Consider the following 22,422-nt stretch of genomic DNA (forward strand, 5'->3'; position numbering starts at 1 on the left):
TAAAGTTGTTCACAGTTCATTTTTTTATGACCAATTGTTTTCATCTAACTACATCACTGAAATTAAAATAAAGGTATATCATCAGGTTTAGTTAAAAACATCATAGTTTCTCAGATTTGAAAGAATACTAAGTTGTGAAAAAGTTCTGGCCAAATAACTCAGTTTTTGAGCTAACCATTTTCATTAACATGAATATTGATTCATTCACATTATACAAATTTTAAAATTTTTTTAGCAAGTTTTTCTTGTGATGTATAAAAGAGTGTATAAAACTTTACAATTCAAAAGATGATAATAAAATGAACATCTCTCTATTCTTTGATCCAACTTTAGAAATGGGTTATGAACAAGATCTTAGAAACAAAGTGTGTGTTTCTCTTTTTTCTCCAGAATAAATCACCACCATGAAGTTGATTGCTTTTCTTTATTGATTTATCACTTTTCTAAGTTCCTATAGAATGTTAATTTTTGCCTGTTTTTGAACTTTATTTAAAGGAAATCATACTGTATGTTTTTGTGACTCTTTTCCTAGGTAGTGTGTTTTTGAGATTTATCCACTTTGTTTATGTTAACCTTAAAAATATTTATTTTACCAGAAAAATGGGTTTATTCAGGAATAACAGAGAATTGCAATTTGAGGTATGCAAATTATGGCAAAACCATAGGCAAATCCAACAAACAAAAGAGAGGAATGATATTTTATGGATAATAAGGAGGAAGTTGGGAGTTGTTTTGAACAAAAGTCTTCCTTGGAGCAAAACAGGAGTTCAGGGTGATAGTGGTTTCTCACCAGCTGAGCTGCAGGGATGGTCATTTCTTGTAGGAGATACAGTGCTCATCTTTTCCTGTTGGGGCCTATAATTTATGATTATTGAGTTTTTCTTTTGGGGTCTGTAACAGTTAATGATTTTTCTTTTGGGGTCTGTAATTGACAGTTCTTCCTGTAATTGACATTGAGTGGTACAGCTCCCCCTTCTAGCCTCCCCTTCCCCCCCCCCCCACTTTTTTGGTCACTTTATTTTTTTATTTAAAATCAACTAAATTAACATATATTTTATTATTATTTTCAGAGGTAGAATTAATGATTCACCGGTTGCACTTAAGACCCAGTGCTCATTACATTATATGCCCTCCTTAATACCCATCACCCATTTACCCCATCCCCCCACCCACCTCCCCTCCACCGGCCCTTAGTTTGTTTTCTATAGAGAGTCTCTTACCGTTGGTCTCCCTTTTTGATTTTATCTTTATTTTTCCTCCCCTTCCCATGTTAATCTGTTTTGTTTCTTAAATTCCACATATGAGTGAAATCATATATTTATCTTTCTCTGACTGACTTATTTCACTTAGCATAATACCCTCTAGTTCCATCCATGTTGTTGCAAATCGAAAGATTTCATTCTTTTTGATGGCTGAGTAATATTCCATCGTATGTAGGTACCACATCTTCTTTATCCATTCATCCATCAATGGACATCTGGGCTCTTTCCATATTTTGGCTATTGTGGACATTGCTGCTATAAACATTGGGGTGCATGTACCACTTTGAATCACTATGTTTGTATCCTTTGGATAAATACCTAGTAGTGCAATTGCTGGGTCATAGGGTAGCTCTATTTTTAACTTTTTGAGGGACCTCCATACTGTTTTCCAGAGTGGCTGCTCCAGTGTGCATTCCCACCAACAGTGTAAGACCGTTCCCCTTTCTCCACATCTTTGCCAACATCTGTTGTTTACTGACTTGTTAATTTTTGCCTTTCTGACTAGTGTGACCAGTCTCCCCTTCTGCATCCAGAATTCACTTTATTGATGTTTCCCTTTATTATTTTTCACTTAAAATAGCTATGGTTCATTTATTTTCACTTCCTTGTATTACTTGATTGTATGAATGAACCACAGTCCATCTTCATGTAGATGGACATTTGTTTACAGGTTTTCGTTATTATGGATGATGCTGAATATCTTTCAGTTCCCATATGCAAGAGTTTCTCTAGGTGCTGTTATATGTCAATGATGGAATCTCTGGATAGCAGGATATGCATATATTCCATTGTAATAGCTAAATGGGAAACTTAAATACAGTGGTTGTATTCATTTACATTCCCACTAGCAGTGGACCAGATATTATTCCTCCCAACACTTGGTTTTTGTTGACTTTTAAAATTTTTGCCAGTCAGATGTATACGAAATTGTAGGTAGCTGTGGTTTTAGGTACAGTTGTTCAGTTACTATTGACTTGGCTGTCTTTTTTTTTTTTTTTTTTAAGATTTTATTTATTTGACAGGCAGAGAGAGAGGGAACACAAGCAGGGGGAGTGGGAGAGGGAGAAGCAGGCTTCCCTCTGAGCAGGGAGCCCGATGCGGGGCTGGAGCCTGATGCGGGGCTTGATCACAGAACGCTGGGATCATGACCTGAGCTGAAGGCAGACGCTTAACGACTGAGCCACTTGGGTGCCCCGGGTTGGCTGTCTTTTGATATGTTTATGGGCCATTGTGTTTTCTCCTCTATGAAATATACAATTTTTCAATTGGTTTGTTCCATTTACTTATTTATTTTTTCCCTTTTAAATTTTTATTGAAAGTCTAGTTAACATATACGGTGCAGTTTTGGTTTTAGAGTAGAATTCAGTGATTAATCACATACAACACTCAGTGCTCATCATAACAAGTGATTTGCTTCTTTAAAATGAATTGGTAGGAGATTGGTATGTATTCTGGATACCAGTCCATTTTCAGTTATATGTATCACAGTTAAATACTCCTAGTTAGTGTCTTGCTTTTATGGTGCCTTTGATGAAAAAAAAATTTTTTTAAAGATTTATTTATTTTGAGAGAAAGAGCACATGTGTGAGTGAGCACTGATGGGAAAGGGCAGAGGGAGAGAGAGTCTTAAGCAGGCTTTGCGCTGAGCTTGGAGCCTGACCTGGGGCTCGATCTCATGACCCTGAGATCACAATCTGAAAGCAAGAGTTGGATGCTTACATGACTGCGCCACCCAGGCGCCCAGATGAAAAAATTAATGGTCAAATTTATTAATTGTTTAAATAAACTATACTTTGTCTTCATTAAAAAATTCTTCTCCAACCCAAAGTCATAGTATCCTGTATATTGTCTTCTAAAAACCTGGAATGACTTTGTATATTGTGTGAAATACTATTCCAGTTGCATTCCTTTCCTGAATATGACCATTGTCCCAGTGTCATGTGTTAAATAGTCCGTTCTTTTCCCACCATTGTACTGTGCCAGTACTATTATAAATTATATCCATATGTGTATGAGTTGCTTCTGGGCTCTCTGTTTGGCCAATTTGTCCATCTTCTTGCCAACACATACTATTTTAATTACCATAGTTTTATTATAAGTCTTGGTTTGTTAATAGTGCAAGTCTTTCTCCTATCATGTTTTCTGTTTTTGTTTTTGTCAAAAGTGTCTTGATTATTCTTGGTCCTTTGTTAATCCTTGTAGATTTTATTTTATTTTTTTTTAAAGATTTTATTTATTTGACAGAGATAGAGACAGCCAGTGAGAGAGGGAACACAAGCAGGGGGAGTGGGAGAGGAAGAAGCAGGCTCCTAGCAGAGGAGCCTGATGTGGGGCTCGATCCCATAACGCCGGGATCACGCCCTGAGCCGAAGGCAGACGCTTAACCGCTGTGCCACCCAGGCGCCCCTCATCCTTGTAGATTTTAGAATTAGCTTGTCAAGTTCATGAAAACCCTGGGTGGGATTTTGAGTGTAATTACATTAAATTGCAGATATATTTGGGGTGAATTGACCTTTTAATGATACTGTGCCTTCCTATCCAAGGACTTTTTGTTTGAGTCTTTAACATCTTTCAGGAAACATTTGTAGTATATTAAGGGCAGATACATCTTTTGGTGGATTTATTGATTGGTCCTTTTAAAAGCTATATTTATGCCATCATAAATATCTTTCCAGATCAGTTTCCAAAAATGTTTTTGTTATATAGGAGTGAAATTGACTTTTGCATAATATTTCTGTCCAGCAACTTGCTTGATTCAATCATTGCAGTCATGACGCATATTGATTTTTTTTTTGTTTTTTTTTCCTCCCTGTGCTGTACTTTTCCTCTCTGTGACTTACTTTATAACTGAAAGTTTGTACGTCTTAATCTTCTTCACCTGTTTTGCCAATCCTTTCACCCACCTCTCCTCTGGCAACTACCAGTTGGTTCTCTGTAATTAAGAGTCTGGTTTTTGTTTTGTGGGGGGATTATATATTTGAAATAATTTATTTGCATTCAGAGTAGAGAACTCAAAAATATTATGGATCTATACATTATTTCAATTTGAAGCATATTTTTATGGAAGATGAAATTTAATAAATTTCTTTAAAAATTTTTTGTGTAGTTGACACAAATGTTACATTAGTTTCAGGTGTACAACTTACTGATTCAACTTTTCTTTATGTTATGCTGGGTTCACCACAAGTGTGGCTGTCATCTGTCATCATAGAACACTATTAAAATATCATTGACTCTATTTGCTGTGGTGTGTCTTTTATTTCCATAACTTATTGATTCCATAGCTGTAAGTCTGTATCTCCACTCCCCTTTACCCATCTTCACCATCCCCTCACCCCCTTTCGCACTGGTAATGATCAATTTGTTCTCTGTATTTACAGGTCAGATTCTGCTTTTTGTTTGTTTATTCATTTGTTTTTTAGATTCCATGTATGAGTGAAATCATTTTGTATTTGTCTTTCTCTGACTTATTTCATCTGCCTACCCTCTAGGTTCATTCATTCATTGTTACAAATGGCAAAATTTCATCCTTTTTATGGCTTTGTAATACTCCAACACACACACACACACACACACACACACACACACATCTACACACACACGTCACATCTTTATCCATTCATCTGTCGGCAGACACTAGGGTTGCTTTCATGTCTTAGCTATTGTAAATAATGTTGCAATAAACATAGGGATGCATATATCTTTTTGAATTAGTATTTTTATGTTCTGTGAATAAATAGTAATAGAATTACTGGATCATATATTTCTATTTCTATTTTTAATTTTTTGAGGAACCTACATATTTTCCACAGTTGTTGCACTAATTTGCACTCCCACCAACATTGCACAAAGGTTCCTTTTCTCCACATCTTTGCCAGTACTTGTTACTTCTTGTCTTTTTGATAGTAGCCATTCTGACAGGTGTGAAGTGATATCTCCTTGTGGTTTTGATTTGCTTGTGTGATTTTCTATGTAATTACATCATCTGTGCATAATAAGTTTTCTTTCTTCCTTTTCAGTCCTTATGTCTGTTATTTCTTTTTCTACTGCACTGCTTGTATCATTATTAAAATGTTAAGTAGAAGTGATAATGATTATTTTAATAGAAGACATCCTTATTTGCCTCTTGATTTTTAAGGAGAATGTTTTTAACATTTTTCTGTTAAGTGTTATGTTTGCTATTCTGCTGCGGTTGTAGCTATCAGTTATCAGGCATGGAAGTTTCCTTCTGTTTCTCATTCGTTAAAAGTGTAGTTTTTAAAAATAGCATGAATTGTTGTATGATTTTATTGAATAGTGTTTGTATGTAGATATTTTTTTGAAATATTGATATTTTAAAAATCTGTTTATGTGATGAATCATGTTAATCAATTTTCTAATATTAAAACAACCTAGCATTCTTGGGATAAACCCAACTTGGTCATGTTATTTTATTTATAAATTGCTTGATTAGGTTGATAATTTGGTGAAACTTTTTGCATCTGTATTCATGAACAACATCTGTATTTTTGGTCTGATGTTAGGCTGAAATGAGCTATACAGCTTTCCCTCTTGGTTTATTCTTTGGAAAATTTCATTTAGTATGGGAATTACCTCTTAATGTTTTTAGTTGTACTTGCAGGTAAAGCTATTCAGGATTGGTCTGGGTTTTGTTTTGTTTTGTTTTGTTTTTTGTGGAAGATTTTTACACTAGTGATTCAGCTTATTTATTAGATAGTTCATATTTTTAACTTAAAAAAACAGTTACTCGTTCTAGGAATTTGTTTACTTCTGCATTTTCAAATTTATTGGCATAAGCTTTTAATGATATTCTCTTACCATCCATTTAATCTCACCATCTGAAGTTTTGTCCAGTTTCTCATTTCCAGTATAGATTTTCTGTTGTCCTTTGGCCTTGTTGACCCTTTCTATTATTTTCTTATTTTCAAATTAATTACTTTTATTTATTTTGCTTTCTTACCTTTTTGTTTTCTTCTACTTTGAGTTTATTCTTTTGGCCTAATACTTCATTGTCTATTTAACACCTTAATTTTTAAGGTGTTAATTGTTGATTTTGAGAGCCCCCCCCCTCAATATACTGGTTTAGGCTGCTATTGTTGTATAGTATTTTATTATTATGTAGTTCTGAATATTTTCTAATTATCTTATTAATTTCTTCTTTAAAATTGATTTTGGAAATCAGCGCTTATGGTTTTTCCTGGTAACCTTTCTGTTATTGATTTCTAATTGCACTATACTTACATAATCTGATTTTTATGTTCCCAGTACTTTGAAATTTGTTGGAGGTATTTTTATGTCTTGGCATGTTGCCAAAATTTGTAGAAGTTCTGTGTGTGTTTTATAATGATATTCTCCAACTCATAGGTGGAGCATTACATGTATGGTACTTTTTTTTTTTTGGCCTGGTTGAGTTATCATTTACTGGGAGGGTTATAGTAAAATCTATGAAGGTGAGTTTGTTTCTTCTTTTATGTCTGTCAGTTTGGCTTTACATATTTTGATGTTATGTTATTGGGTATATATGTGTTTAGAATCATTATGTCCTGGTTATTTTGACTTTTTTTTTTTTTAAAGCTCTATGTATGGCTCCTTTTAATCTTTATTCTAATGTTTTTTCCCCTAATATCTCTTTTGCTTATTATTAATATGTCTAACTTAGTTATTTGGTGGGAGGGAAGGATTAATATTAGCCTCTACTTTTTCTGAAATTTTGCATAAATTTGGGGAAGAACCTACTAAAACAAGAAAAAACCCACAGAATTTTATGGAGGACCAGCAAATCTAAATACTATGTATTTGGAAGAATTACTGTAAAATATGCAAACTTCCAGCAATATTGGTAAGGAAAAACAAAGAAAAAAGACCCAAATATACAGTATTAGCATCTAAAAAGGGATCAAACCTATTTATATCGTAGAGTTTTTAAACAAAAGAATATTATTTCACTTTATTCCAGTACATTTGAGAATTTCAATGCAATGTATAAATTTGTAGAAAAGCATAATTAACAGTTGTTACAGAAGGAAATAGAAAATGTGAAAATGACAATAATATGAAAGAAGTCAATTATTAAAAGTCCACTGAAAAGATGTTTTCATTAGCATGTTTTATCAAACCTTATAGTCAGAGTCTCTGCTTTCATCTTCTAAAGGTTTTGTAGTTTTGTTCATCACCTGGAGATCTTTAAACAACCTAGATTTTGTTTAGAGAATGAAAAAGGAGAGAAAGCTACTAAATACTTAATGAGGTTGATTTATCTTTGGTCCCAAAGCAGATGAAGACAGTATAGAAAAAAGATAAGCATAGACCAACATTGTTTATGAACACAGATGTAAAATTTTAAAATAAAATCAAAGCAAAGCAATGTCATCTGTGTGTTAAATGAATACATTACAACCAAGTATGGTTTATACCAAAGTATATAAAGATGGTTCAGTTTTTGAAATCTCTATAAGTAATATACCAAATTAAAATAATGAAATAGAAAACCAAATCCTCTTCACTGAGATTGTAAGTAATAGTCATATCAGCTGTGTATGAGAATACCTGTTATTCACACTTCACACACCTACAAACACTTGGTGGTTTCACTTTTTTTTTTTTTTAAGATTTTTTATTTATTTATTTGACAGAGAGATAGCTAGCAAGAGAGGGAACACAAGCAGGAGGAGTGGGAGAGGAAGAAGCAGGCTCCTATGAGAGGAGCCTGATGTGGGGCTCGATCCCAGAACACCAGGATCACACCCTGAGCTGAAGGCAGACGCTTAATGACTGTGCCACCCAGGCACCCCAAAACTATGAGCCTTCTGAAGAAATTTGTGACTTAATTCAGTTTTGAATACCTAAAATAAAATAGTTTTGCAAAGTCAAAGAAATGGGATTTTACCAGCAGGTACCAGGAAGTAAAGAATAGATAGAATTATTTTTAAAATTTCTGTTAATGCTGAAGGCTCCCATAAAACTTGGAAAACTCAAAATCTTTAGTCCTAATTACACATGATTTTATAGTACTCATTTGTGGTACTTTCAGGGTATATGCTACTGTGTGGAAAAATGATGTTTTTTTGGCATACTATCATCCTTCGTACCTTTGCTAAAAGATCTTTTTAACAGCTGTTTGCTTCCCTGGATTCTGTTTCATTTACTCTGGTTTTTAAAAAATACTTTCTGTGAATCATTGAATACTACATCAAAAACTAACGATGTACTATATATTGGCTAATTGAATTTAACTAAAAATAGTTTCTTTCCTGTTTTGTGATAGTGTTTCAGAGGTTTGAAAAAGTTACATTTTTGACCTTTTAGATAAGTAGGATGTTAACCCAAAAGAAGGTATATATGGAATTATTCCAGATTACAAATAACTGTAGTTGCCTGTAATGAAATGCTATTGTTTAATTTAGGATCAGTAATGAGACAAGGGTATAGAGCATGTGCTTTATTTGGGGTCAGGTTATTTGGAAGTCTTGAGGTAGGAGGAATATAAAATGAAATAGAAAATGTATTTAAAGAACTGCTGAATGTTAAGTTGTAGGCTGCTGTGCGATGTTTTGTAGCTTTAGCTGGCAAGTGGACCAGCACTAGACTCATACTTGCTGGCTCCACATCTTTATTTTTAATTTATATATTCTATACCTACCAGTCTTAACCATGTATTTCTGAAATGCTGATGTAGAAGCTGGGAAAGGGAGGGACCCTAGTTTCAGATTACTGCTAGATAGATAGCAGTACTCATAACTACTGTTCCTTGTGGTTCCCTTATATCCCGCCTACACCTTTGCAGATAGTCTATTTGTCAATAAACTTTCCTCCGATTATGATAAGGTATTTCCTTTGGGGACCCTGACTGGGTCCCACAGTCTCAACACTTTGTCCAGTCCAGTTTGTTCAGAAACCAAGGTGCCATTGTTTTGTGTGTTCTTTCTCCTAGGATGAGATCCTTCATACCTTCATTCAAATTTGATATTCCTTTAATCATCTTCTCTGTTGTGTGAATTCCAAATAGCCAATCTCTATTTCCTTTCCTTATTATCTAAAACACCAGCACAGAATTCTGTCCTAGACTGAGATAGGCAATGTGGAATATCCTTCTTTTCTAAGTTAGTTAGTCGGGCTAAATATCTTCAGATCAAATCAGGTTATAAGGACTGGCTTGCTTATTTCACTCTCCTAATGCTCAAATAAATATTACTCTCGCTTCGTGGAAGGAAGGGGAAAAGAACTATATCAATATATAATGACCCTTTAGGGGCGCCTGGGTGGCACAGTGGTTAAGCGTCTGCCTTCGGCTCAGGGCGTGATCCTGGCGTTATGGGATCGAGCCCCACATCAGGCTCCTCCGCTGGGAGCCTGCTTCTTCCTCTCCCACTCCCCCTGCTTGTGTTCCCTCTCTTGCTGGCTGTCTCTATCTTTGTCGAATAAATAAATAAAAAGAAAATCTTAAAAAAATATATATATAATGACCCTTTAATCATATTACTCCTTTTTGTGTGAGAATGAAGAGGGACATGAAGGGAGGAGAGGAAGATGGGTATACATTTCTCTTAGAGGCAGCAGAACATACATTGATTTTAGGATTTTAAAAAATATGTCAGTTTATCCCCTATTATTAATAGGATGTCTAAATTCCTTATATGGTATTCAAGAGCATTTACATTTTCCACTTTCTAGGTCCAATTTCTCTGCATTTCTTAAAATTCTGTAACAACAATGGAATATTTACTGTTATCACCTCAAGGTCATTTTCTTGCCTCTCTTCATTTGCTTATATTGCTTCCTGTGCCTGGAATGTCTACACTGCAAACCCAGGCAAAGTAGCAAAATTCGACTTATCCTCAAGGTCCAGTTCCTGTGTTACTTTGTGAAGTATTAGTGTTCCATTCTCACCTATCCTGAGGCACTTTATATTTACCTCTATTAGAAGTTTTCCCATTGTTAGGTTTTGTGTATGTGTCTACTGTCTGTCTGCCCTGAAGACTGAGAACTTGTTGAAGGAAGGTATCATATTGTACTCATAATTGTTCAGACTCCAGTGATTGCCACCATGCTTTGTATAGTGTAGACTCTTGCTAAAGGAGTGTTAAAAGGGCAAATAAGTGAATGAGTGTGAAAGAAATCTGAATTTACTTGGTGGGAATTGCTGAAACTCCCTCTTCCATGAAATTTGTTTTTACTTCTCAGACATTTGTGTTAAAATATATGTTTAGCATTGAGTGTTAGAATATACAATGTTCAAAATGAAAGTTGAATTGATCCCACTTGTACATCCCTGTTACTTTGCATTATTTCATATGTTATTAGGTGTTTAAAAATATTTCTTATCAAAAATGTAATTCACATGTAAGAAATAAAGGAAATTGTTTTCTTATGGAAATTAAATCTATTTCTTCTTAATGTACTTTGGGATTATGAAATTGTTTGACTTCATTCTTAATCATAATTTGAATTTTGATTAAGAAACGCCAGTATGGGTATACCTAATTTGCATCACATTTCATTAAGAAAGTAATTGATGTTTTCTTTTGTTTCAGCCAAACCATTTACTTCTAAAGTGAAACAGATGCGTCTACATAGAGAAGACTTTGAGATATTGAAGGTGATAGGTCGAGGAGCTTTCGGAGAGGTAAGAGAGAAAGTTTTTATGTAAGTTTTGCTAATTGTTTTGGAAGGAATTTTATACAGTTTGTAAGAGAATTTAACAACATGATTTCCTTGCTGCCATAATTGATATGATCAATCAGAAAATATATTAGCGTTTTGAAAGAAATATTTCTACGTGGAATTTTTCCCAAGATGTTTTTCTTCTTCATATGTCAACGTAAGTTTGAGTATGCTTCTGGACTCTTCTGTTCCATGGTTTTATGTGTCTCTCCTTGTGCCAGTACCACGGTCTTACATACTCTAGATTAAGAAGTCTCAATATCTGGTAGTGTGTGTCCTCCAGCTTCCTCCCTCTCCTCCTCTGTTCTTGGCCCTTGATATTTTTATATAATTTTACAATGAATGTTTCAGTTTCAGAATTACTCTTAAAAATCCACACCCATACATCTGCTTGAATTTTGATTAGGATTGCACTGAAACTGGAGATCAGTTTGTAGATAAGTGATACCTTAATAATACTGAGTCAGCCAGTTGATGAAGGAATGTGATATTCTTTGTTATTTTAGTTAGAATTGTTAGTTAAATTTCATTTTCTAGTTGTTTTTTTCCTAGTCATTAGAAATGTAATGGAATTTTGTTTGACTTCATACCTAGCAACCTAGCTGATTTTACTTTTTCAATTATGAATTGTATTGGATTTTAAGAAAATGTTTTATCAGCATCTTGTGAGACATGTAAGGCTTTTCTCCTTTACTCTGTTAATGTGTTGAATTACAATTTATTTTCAAATGTTAAACTAACCTTGGATTTCTAAGATAAGCCCAACTTTGTATTATCCTTTTTATGTCTCATTTCACTTGGCTTGCTCTGTGTGTGTGCGTGTGTGACAGAGGGAGAGAGAGAGAGAGAGAGAGAGAGAGAGAGAGAGAGAGAGAGAAAGAGAGTGTCTTCAGATTCTTGGAGAGAAACTGGCCTGTAATTTTCCTACTTAAAATCCTGATCAGATTTTGGTATTTTGGTTATGCTGGCCTCTTTTACTGTTCTCTGGAAGAGTTTGGAAGATTGTTATTATTTCTTCCTTCTATGCTTAGAAGATTTCACTTGTGAAACCATTGGGCCTGGAGGTTGCCAGTGAGACAGTTTTAATTAATTTCTTTAGTGGAAAATCAGACTGTTTGGATATTCTATCTGTGTGTCAGTTTTGCTAAGTTCACCCATGTCATCTAATTTTTCACAGTTATTACTATATTTATTATTTTTACCTCTCTTTTTTTTTTCATTTATCATGCTAGAGTTTTATCTTTTATTATTTTTTCAATGAATTAAACTTTGCCTTTTGAATTTTTCTATTGTAGATTTCTTTTCTGTTTCAGTAATTGCTGCTTTTAATATTTTCTTCCTTCTACTCTCTTTGGTTTTCTTTTTCTTTTTAAATATTTTATTTATTGGGGCGCCTGGGTGGCTCAGTCGTTAAGTGTCTGCCTTTGGCTCAGGGCGTGATCCCAGAGTCCTGGGATCGAAACCCACATCGGGCTCCTTCGCTGGGAAGCCTGCTTCTTCCTCTCCCATTCCCCCTGCTGTGTTCCCTCTCTCGTTGGCTGTCTCGCTGTCAAATAAATAAATAAAATCTTAAAAAATTTTATTTTATTTATTTATTTAAAGATTTATTTATTTGACAGAGAGCGAGGCAGCGAGAGAGGGAACACAAGCAGGGGGAGCGGGAGGGAGAAGCAGGCTTCCCGCTGAGCAGGGAGCACGATGCGGCCTTGATTCCAGAACACCGGATCATGGCTTGAGCTGAAGGCAGATGCTTAAAGACTGAACCACCCACGTGCCCCTGAAGATTTTATTTAGAGAGAGCAAGCAGGAGCAGGGGTAAGGGCAGAGGGAGAAGATGACTCTACTCTCTTTGATTTTAAGTTGCTATTTTTTTGGTAACTTTTGGAGATAGATACTTAGAGCATTGATGTCTAGCCCTTCTTTTCAAATGTGTGTTTAAGGCTATGTTTTCTCTAAGAAGCTTTAGCTACAGCTGATAAGTTTTGATATGTCATATTTTTATTGCTGTTTTGCTCAAAATACAGTGTGATTTCCAATTTCAAATTGATTTCAAATTTCCATTGTGTTTTCTTTCTTCTTCTTTTTCTTAATCTATTACTTTAGAAGTTTGTTGTTCAATTTCTAAATACTTGGAGGGTCTTCTCGGTATATTTCTGTTACTGAGTTTCAGCGTAATTCCATAACAGTCACTTCATGATTTCAGCCCTTTGAAATTTGCTATGCATTGTTGTATAAATATCAATAAGGTTAAAATCATTAATCTTGTTTAAATCTTTCACATCCTTACTTTTTTATTTTTCTCTGCTTCATCTGTCATTTCCTGAGAGAGGATTTGTTTATTCTTTATTTCTTTTAGTTTTCACTGATGACAGATAATAAAGTTATTATATCTTCCTGGTGATTAACTCTTTTATCATAATGAATGATCCTTGTTGTCTCTAAGTAATGCTTTTTGAGTTAAATTTTCCTTAATTTGATATTAATAGAATGATTCTAGCTCTTTTTATTAGTATTTGCATTAAATATCTTATTCCATCCTTACAGTTTTAGCTTTCTCTAATCTTAAGGGATGTTTACTGTTAGAATATAGGTTTTTTGTTTGTTGTGGTTTTTTTGTTTGTTTTGAGTAAACTCTTCCCTCAGCACAGGGCTTGAAATCATGACCCCAAGATCAAGAGTCACATTCTCTACTGACTGAGCGAGCCAGGTCCCCCAATTTTTGTTTTTTTAATCTAGTCTGATAATCTCATCTTTTAATGGAATATATAGTCAGTTGATACGTAATGGAATTATTTATTACTATTTGCTTTCTATTTGTCTTGCCCATTCTGTATTATGTGTCTCTCAATTTCTGGTAATAGAGTGTTTTAAATTATTCTCTCCTTCATTTATTAATTTCTTAATTTTACTTTTTGTGGTTTCCCTAGAGATTGCCACATGTGTTCTCGGTAAATTTGCATTTTGTCAATTCTGACTTACCTGTCTTCTACCTTTTTTGGGTCATTGCTGTTATGTTGTACATATATTTAAAACCTCAAAAACTACTGTCCCTGTTCCTTTGGATGTGCTCACATATTTGCATTTTTCTATTGCTCTTCACATTCACAGACTTCTCATTCACAGACTTCCCTTCGATAACATTTTCATTTTTACTTAAAAATTCCCTTTACTATTTCATTAGGTTTGCTGATGATAAACTGTCTGCTTTTATTTGTCTGAAAATATATTTATTTTGAGGTCTTAAAAATTTTAAAACATTGAATTCTATGCATGCATGACTCAATGGATTTTTACATTTGCATGTACTCTTGTAACCATTACACACCAAGATAGGCACCCCTTGCCTCCTCTAGTGAATAAGCACCTCCATATTAACCATCTATGCTGACTTTATCACTGTAGATTTATTTTGCCTGTTTTTGAATTTTATATTAATGGAATTATATAATACATACTCTTCTTTCTGGCTTATTTTGCTCAGCATTATGCTTGTGTGATTCATCTTTCTTTGTATTAGTTCACAGTATTCCTTTGTATAAATAAAGCACAAGTTATTTATTCATACTAATGTTGGTGGGTATTCAAGTTGTTTATAGTTTTTTGCCATGTTAGTAATGTTGTTATGAACATTCTTGTACTTGTCTTTTGGGAGACAGAGGCACTCATTTGTGTTTGATATAAACTTAGGAGTGGAATTGCTGGGTCATCGGGTAGGCCTATTCAGCTTTGGTAGATAGTGCCAGATAATTTCCCAAGTGGTTACCAGTTTGCCAGTTTTTTACCAATGCACCCACCAACAATGAAGGTCCCAGTTGCTTCACAACTTCACCAGCACTTGGTTATTTATTTATGTTTTACTTTAGCCATTTTTTTGGTGGGTGAGTAGTCATATTGAATTATGATTTCACTTTATATTTTCTGATAACTCTTAAGCCCATTTTCATATCACTGTATATAACTTAGATTTTTTTTTTCTTTTCATGAAGTGCATATTCTGAGGTTGGAGGATTGGGAGTGGGTGGAGAATTGAGAATGGGTTGTCTGACTTACTGGTATATTCTGGATACAGGTCCTTTGTTGGAGATAATGTGTGTATGTGTGTGTATTAAATAAAATCTCTCTTCCTTTCTGCGGCTTGGCTTTTCCCTCTCCATATGGATCTGTTATTGAAGAGAAGTTCTTAGGTTTAGTGAAGTTAATTAACTTTTCTTTATAGTTTGTCCTTTTTGTGGTCCTTTAAAGAAGTTTTTTTTTTTTTTAACTCCAAGGTCATGAAGGTATTTTCCTGTGTTATCTTCTATAATTTTTAAAAAAAGTATTCTATTTTAGTCTGTGATCCATCTGATATTGATTATTTTGTGTTTCTTGAGGTATGGGTCAAGGCTCATTTTATTCTCTGTAGCTTTTATACATCTATTTATGAGTGTTTGATGTTTGCGGATGAGCTTTTTATAGAATTCTGTTTTCTAACTTTGTTACTAGAATAGAAATACAATTGATTTTTGTATATTGATACTGTATTTAAGAATCTTGATATATTTATTCTAGATTATATGTAAGTTTTTTGAATTTTTCATTGTCTTATTTCCAAATAATGACAGCTTTTTCTTTTTTTCTTTCTGATCTTTACGCCTTTTATTTCTTTTTCTTATATTATTGCAGTGGAGAGGATCTTCCATAAAATGTTGAATTCAAGTGGTGAAAATAGAATTTTTGTTTGGTTTATGATTTCAGGGGGCAGTATTCAGTATTTTACTATTGAGTTTGAGGTTTGCTGCAGCTTTTTTGTTTGTATTGTTACTCTTTTTTTAGACTAAGGTAGTTTTCCTTCTAGTACTAGTCTGTTGAGAGTTTTTGCAATGCATGGGAGTTAACTTTTATCAAAAGATTTTTCTATATGTGTTTTGTTGATATGATTTAACTTCTACATTTGGTTACTGTGGGGATTATATTGGTTAGTTTTTAAATGTATCAATACTACATTAGTGTATAAATCCAATTGTTCCTGTGTATCATTTCAATGTATGTAGTTTGGTTTGATTTGCTTATATTTTGTTTAGCAGTTTTTTTGTTTACATGCATGAGAAAGATTGGCCTTTAATTTACCTATCCTATTAATTGTTTTATATTCTGGGATTATGATATGCTTAGCTCATAAGACAATTTGGGAAGTGTTTTTGGTTTCTCAGGTTTTTGAAAGTTTGTGTAAGATTAGTATTATTTCTTTGAAAACTAGTTAAGCCATCTAGGAGTGTGATTTCTTTTTTTTTCTTTCTTTCTTTCTTTCTTTTGTATAATGTTATGAGTTTTGACAAATAATTACCCTTATTGAAGATATAGAATATTTCCATCTTCCTAGGAAGTTTCCTTCCCTGTTAGTTCCCTGTAACTTCCATCAAGTGGCAATCACTGTTCTAAATTTTAACTGTGGATTAGTTCTGGGTTTTTGAAAATTTCACATAAATGGAATCATACTATATGTACTTTTTGGTGTACAAATTCTTTTCCTCAGAATATGTGAGATCCATCCTTGTGATTGAAATTTGTAAATATTCCCTTTTTGTTGCTGATTAGCATACTATTTTATTAACATACTACAATTTATCCATTTTTATGTTGATGAGCATTTGGGCCTGTTTTTAGTTTTGGGGTATTAGGAATAAAGCTGATATACATATTATTATACAAGTATGTATGGAAATACAATTATATTTTCCTTGGATAAATATGTACTATCGGAACTGCTCTGCTAGTGGTAGGTGCATGTTTAAATTTAAAAGGGGCTGGCAAATTTTTTCTAATTGGGTTGTACCAATTTCTGTTCCTACCATGTTCCATGGTTCTCACCAGTACCTTTTCGTTGTTAGTCTAGTGAGTGTGTAATAGTATCTCATGGTCTTAAATTGCATTGTTATTTGGATTTGTGTTGTATATCAACATAATAATGTGTTTTTGTGGCTTATGCACCATTCTTAGATCTTCTTTGTGAAGTATGTGTTCAAATATTTTGCTCATTTTTAAAAATTGAGGTATTTGTATTTTCATTATTGAGTTGTAGGAATTCTTATATTTTATATTTATAAAAGTCCTTTGTCAGATACATGTTTTGTCAATATTTTCTCACAGGCTGTGTGGCTTGCCTATTTTCTTTGAAATGTTTCCTTATGAGAAGTTTTAAATTTTGATGATATAATTGAAAATTTTTTCTCTTGTCATTATTTTCTGTGTTCTTTCTAAGAAATTCTTGTTCATATCCCAGTCACAAAGGTACTTATGTTTTTCCCATAAAAGCTTTATAGTTTTATGTTTTTTGTTTAGATTTGTGACCCATTTCAAATTAATCAGTGTGTGATGTGAAATAGGGATTGAGGTTCATTTATTTCCCAGTGGATTTCTAGTTGTTTTAACACCATTTGTTGAAAAGGCTATTTCCAATCTATTGAATTACTTCAGCACCTTTGTCAGAAAAATCAGTTGACCATATAAGTCTTGATCTTTTCCTCCTCTTTCTATTCTGTTTCATTGGTTTCTTTGTCCCTTTGCCAGTCTCACACTATCTTGATTTTGATTCTTGTAGCTTTATACTATAAAGTCGAGAGCATGATGTCTGAGTGTAAGTCCTTCTGGGTTCTTTTTCAAAATCGTTTTAGCTATTCTAGAACTGTGGCATTATTGCATAAATTTTAGAATCCGTGTCCGTTTCCATAAAAGCCTACTGGTTTAGAAAATGAATTTGCATTCCATTATAGATCAGTTTTGGTAGGACTGACATTAACAGTGTTGGTCTACCAGTTCATAAACAATGTTATTTCTTTTTTTTTTTTTTTTTGAGAGAGACAGATAGCATGTGTGAACTGGGGTGGGGGTGCAGAGGGGCAAAGGGAGAGCGAGAGGGGGAATAGAGGGAGAGAGAGGATTTTTTTTTTTTTTTAAGATTTTATTTATTTATTTGACAGAGATAGAGATAGCCAGCGAGAGAGGGAACACAAGCAGGGGGAGTGGGAGAGGAAGAAGCAGGCTCATAGCAGAAGAGCCTGATATGGGGCTCGATCCCAGATCGCCGGGATCACGCCCTGAGCCGAAGGCAGACGCTTAACCGCTGTGCCACCCAGGCGCCCTGAGAGAGAGGATCTTAAGCAGGCTCCACACTCAGTGCAGAGCCTGGTGTGGGGCTTGAGCTCATGACCCTGAGATCATGACTGAGCTGAAATCAGGAATTGGACACTGAACTGACTGAGCTACCAAGGTGCCCCCTTCTTTGTTTTTTAAGGTGTATTTTAATTTTTCTCAAGAATGTTTTATAATTTTAGCATATAGTTTTTGTTCACTTTTTCTTTAAATGTATTCCTAAGTATATTATGTTTTTGATGCTATGGTAGATGATACTAAAAATTTTTATATTCAGATAGAACGCAGCTATTTTGTAGATACACCACTGATTTTTGTATCTGACGTTATTTCCTAAATTCACTTATTTTTTAAAAATAGTTCTTTGTTGTTTTAGTTATTGCTTTCTTAGATTTTCTTTGTAAATGATCATATCGTCTGAGAATAGGGACAATTTCCTTTTTACTTTACAGACTTTATACCTTCTATTTCTTTATCTTATTGTACTAGTTTGGACTTCTAGTACAATATTGAATAGATGTCATGAGGATAGGCATCCTTACCTTATTCCTGAGCTTTGGGAGAAAGGATTCAGTGTTTCACTGTTAAATATGGTGTCAATTGTAGGTGTTTGTGTAGGTGCCTTTTATCTGATTGAAGATATTGTCTTCTGTTACTAGTTTGCTGAGAATTTAAAAAATTTCATCACTAATGGATGCTGAATTTTGTCATACGGCTTTTGGGCATTTATTGAAATAATCGTATAGATTTGCTCTTTTATTCTGGTAATATGGTGAGTCGTTTTGATTGACTTTTTAAAAAGATTTTATTTTTTAGGGCATTTTCATGTTCATAGCAAAATTGAGTGGAAAGTACAGGGAGTTCCCATATACCGCCGGCCCCAACTTGTGCTCAGCCTCTTCCACGGTGGACATCCTTCACTTCAGTGATGCATTTGCTATAGTCTGTGAATCCGCAGGGACACAGCATTATCAGCCAAAGTCCATAGTTTACATTACGGGTCGCTTTTGGAGGTGCACATCGTATGGGTTTGAACCAATGGATAGTGATACATATCCACCCTTATAATATCACACAGAATTGTTTCACTGCCTTAAAAATCCTCTGTGCTCTGTTTACCATCCCACCCCTCCCTCGTCCTCTGGCTGTCACTCATCTTTTTTACTGTCTCCACAGTTTTGCCTTTTCCAGAATGTCCTATAGTTGGAATCATACAGGATGTAGCCTTTTCAGATTGGCTTCTTCCATGTAGTTATGTTCATTTAAGTTTCTTTTATGTCTTTTCATGGCATTTGATAGCTTATTTCTTTTTACCGTTGTCCGAACATGCCACTGGTTTTATTTATCCACTTACCTACTGAAAGACATCTTGGTTGCTTCCAACTTTTGGCAATTATGAATTAAGCTGCCATAGATACCCATATGCAGGTTGTTGTGTGGACATAAATTTTCACTTCTTTTGGGCAAATACCAAGGAGCATGATTGCTGGATGGAATGATAAGAGTATTGTTGAAGTTTCATAAGAAACTGCCAAAGTGTCTTACAACGTGGCTGGTACCATTTTGCATTTTACCAGCAGTGAATGAGAGTTTCTGTTGTTCCACGTCCTTATCAGCATTTGGAATTTTCAGTGTTTTAAATTTTGGCCATTCTAATAGGTGTGTTGTTGTATCTCATGGTTGTTTTAACTTGCACTTCCCTGGGTGATGTTGTGAGCACCTTTTCATATGCTTTTTTGCCATCTGTGTATCTTCTTGGATGAGATGTCTGTTAGGATCTTCGGTCCATTTTTTTAATGGGGTAGTTTGTTTTCTTAATGTTGAATTTTAAGAGTTCTTTGTTTATTTTGGATAACAGTCCTTTATCAGATGCATCTTTTGCAAATATTTTCTCTCAGCTTTGTCTTCTCATTGTCTTGACAGTGTCTGTCACAGAGCAGAAATCTTCAATTTTGATGAAGTCTAGTTTATCAATTATTTCTTTCATGGATTATGCCTTTGTTATATGATTGATTTTTTCCCATGTTATACTAATCTCTGGGATAAATTCCAATTGGTCGTGATTTACTATCCTTTTGAGATGCTGCTCTATTTAATAGTTCCTTAGTATTTTCTTAGCTATTTTCATATCTATAACTAATGGAGAATGTTGACCTCTGATTTCTTTTTTATAACGTTGATGTCAAATTTTGACATTAATGTTATGCTGGACTTAAAAAATGAACTGATGGAAGGTTGCCCCCCCCTTTTTGAAATATTTTGTGTATATTGGGTATTTTTCCCCCCTTAAATGTTGGATAGAATTCACTGGTAAAACCATCTGGACTTGGGGGTTTTTCTGTGGGACATATAATCCTACTAATTTAGTTTCTTGGTGGTTACAGAGCTCTTCAGATTTTCTGTTTTATATTGTGTCAGATTCAGTAAATTTTGTTTTTCATGGATTTGTTTATTTAAGTTTTCAAATGTAAGTTGCTCATAATATCCCTTTTTTAATGTCTGTGGAATATGAGGTGATAGTCCATCTTTCATTGCTCATATTTATGCTTTATTCCTCTTTCTTTGTCAGCCATATTAGAGGTTGTTCATGTTATTAATTGTGAACAAAGCTACTTTAGGCTTGTGAATTGTCTGTATTTTTGTCACTTTTTTAAAAAAAGATTTTATTTATTTTAGAGAGAGAGAGTGCTTTGGAGCAGGGAGAAGGGCAGAGGGGGAGGGAGAGGGAGAGGGAGAGGGGAGAATCTCAAGCAGACTCTGTGCTGAGTGTGGAGCCCAACAGGACACGGGGCTGCATCTCACTAGCTGGAGATCATGACCTGAGCCAAAATCAAGAGTCAGATGCTCAACTGGCTGAACCCCCCCAGGCACTCCTGTGTTTGTTACTTTTTAACTTAAATTTTTTTTTTCTTTGTTATTTCTTTTCTAATACTTTCTTTGGCTTTGATTTGCTCATCGTTTTTCTAGCTTCTCAAGGTAGAAACTTAAACTTAGCTCTTTGATTCTTTTCTATTCCAATTTAAGAATTAAAACTATAAATGGCCCTCTGAGCAGGATTACACAGATTTTGATGTTATATTTTCATTATCATTCATATCAAAATACTATTTAACTTTCTCCTTGATATCTTCTTTGAGTTGTTAACTGTAGCATTTACTTTTAATAATTTTGGGACTTTATGAGTTATCTTACTGTTATTGATGTCCAAGTTATGTTTGTTATGGTCAGACATCATACTCTTAAGTTTTCAGTACTTTTGAGGTTTATTAAATTTTGTTTTATGGTCAAAATATGGCTTATCGTGCACACTCCATGTGCACTTAAATGATTTTTATTCTACATTTGTTGCTTATATTCTTTTATAAACGTCAGGTCAAGATGGTTGCTGCTGTCAATAAAATCTTCCATACTTTGGTGAGTTTTGTTTAGTTCATTTGAGAGAGGAGTATTAGAATCTTCAAATATAATTGTGCTTGTGTGTATTCCTCCTGCTCCTCATGCATTTTGAAACTCATAGAAGGGGCATACAGTTTATCAATTTTTATGTATTTCTGATAGAGCAACTTTTTTATCATTACGGAATATTTCCTTTTTTGTAAGGTAATGTCTGTCTGGTAGTCTAGTTTGTCTCATATTAATATAGTCAGCTTTCTTAAGGGTTGAACTTTTTCTTTTTGCAGTTGTGCATAAAGTGAATCTCTTGGGGTGCCTGGGTGGCTCAGTCGGTTGAGAGTCCGACTCTTGGTTTCGGCTCAGGTAGTGATCTCGGGGTCCTGGGATTGAGCTCTGCTTTGGGTTCCCTGCTCAACAGGGAGTTTGGGTGTCTCCCTCTCCCTCTGCCCATCCCCCTGCTCTCTCGTGCTCTCTCTCTCTCTCTCTCTCAATAAATCTCTAAAAAAAAAAATAAAGCGAATCTCTTGTGGATGGCATATAGTTATGTGTTGCATTTTTTATACATTCTGGTAATCTCTGTGCTTTTATAGGACTATTTAGACCATGGGTGAACAGATTTTTTTTCTGTGAACTTCCAGACAGTAAATATTTCAGATTTCTCAGTCCATGTGGTTTCTGTGACAAGTACTCTACTCTGTCATTGTAATGTGACTATAGCAGTAGACCATTTGTAAGTGGATGGATTTGGCTGTATTCAACTTTATTTATAAAACAGGTGTTGGGCTATATTTGACTTCTAGGCCATGGTTTGCTGAAGCCTGGGTTAGGCCATTTTAATGAAAATTTACAAATATATATAGGTATGTCAATTTTTTGTTTTCTTTTTGCCTCATCCTTGTCTTTTTCTTGTTTTCCTTAATGTTAATGTTCTCTTTTGATTTCTTTTTTTTTTTAGTATGTTCTGTTAGCCAGCATATTG

At 34.3% G+C, this 22,422-nt stretch overlaps 1 protein-coding gene across 7 annotated transcripts in view; it reads left to right on the forward strand.

The window, feature by feature from the left end:
* CDC42BPA (CDC42 binding protein kinase alpha) overlaps window positions 1-22,422 on the forward strand; it is a 308,490-nt gene that overhangs the window by 54,341 nt on the left and 231,727 nt on the right. For all 7 annotated transcript variants that reach the window (XM_040636100.1, XM_040636097.1, XM_040636098.1 and 4 more), the window contains exon 2: window positions 10,793-10,884. In XM_040636100.1, the coding sequence (XP_040492034.1) occupies window positions 10,793-10,884 (92 nt within the window). The remainder of the gene's footprint in view (window positions 1-10,792; window positions 10,885-22,422) is intronic.

The sequence above is a fragment of the Ursus maritimus genome, unplaced genomic scaffold, assembly GCF_017311325.1.
Source record: "Ursus maritimus isolate PB19 unplaced genomic scaffold, ASM1731132v1 scaffold_2, whole genome shotgun sequence".
NCBI lineage: Eukaryota > Metazoa > Chordata > Mammalia > Carnivora > Ursidae > Ursus > Ursus maritimus.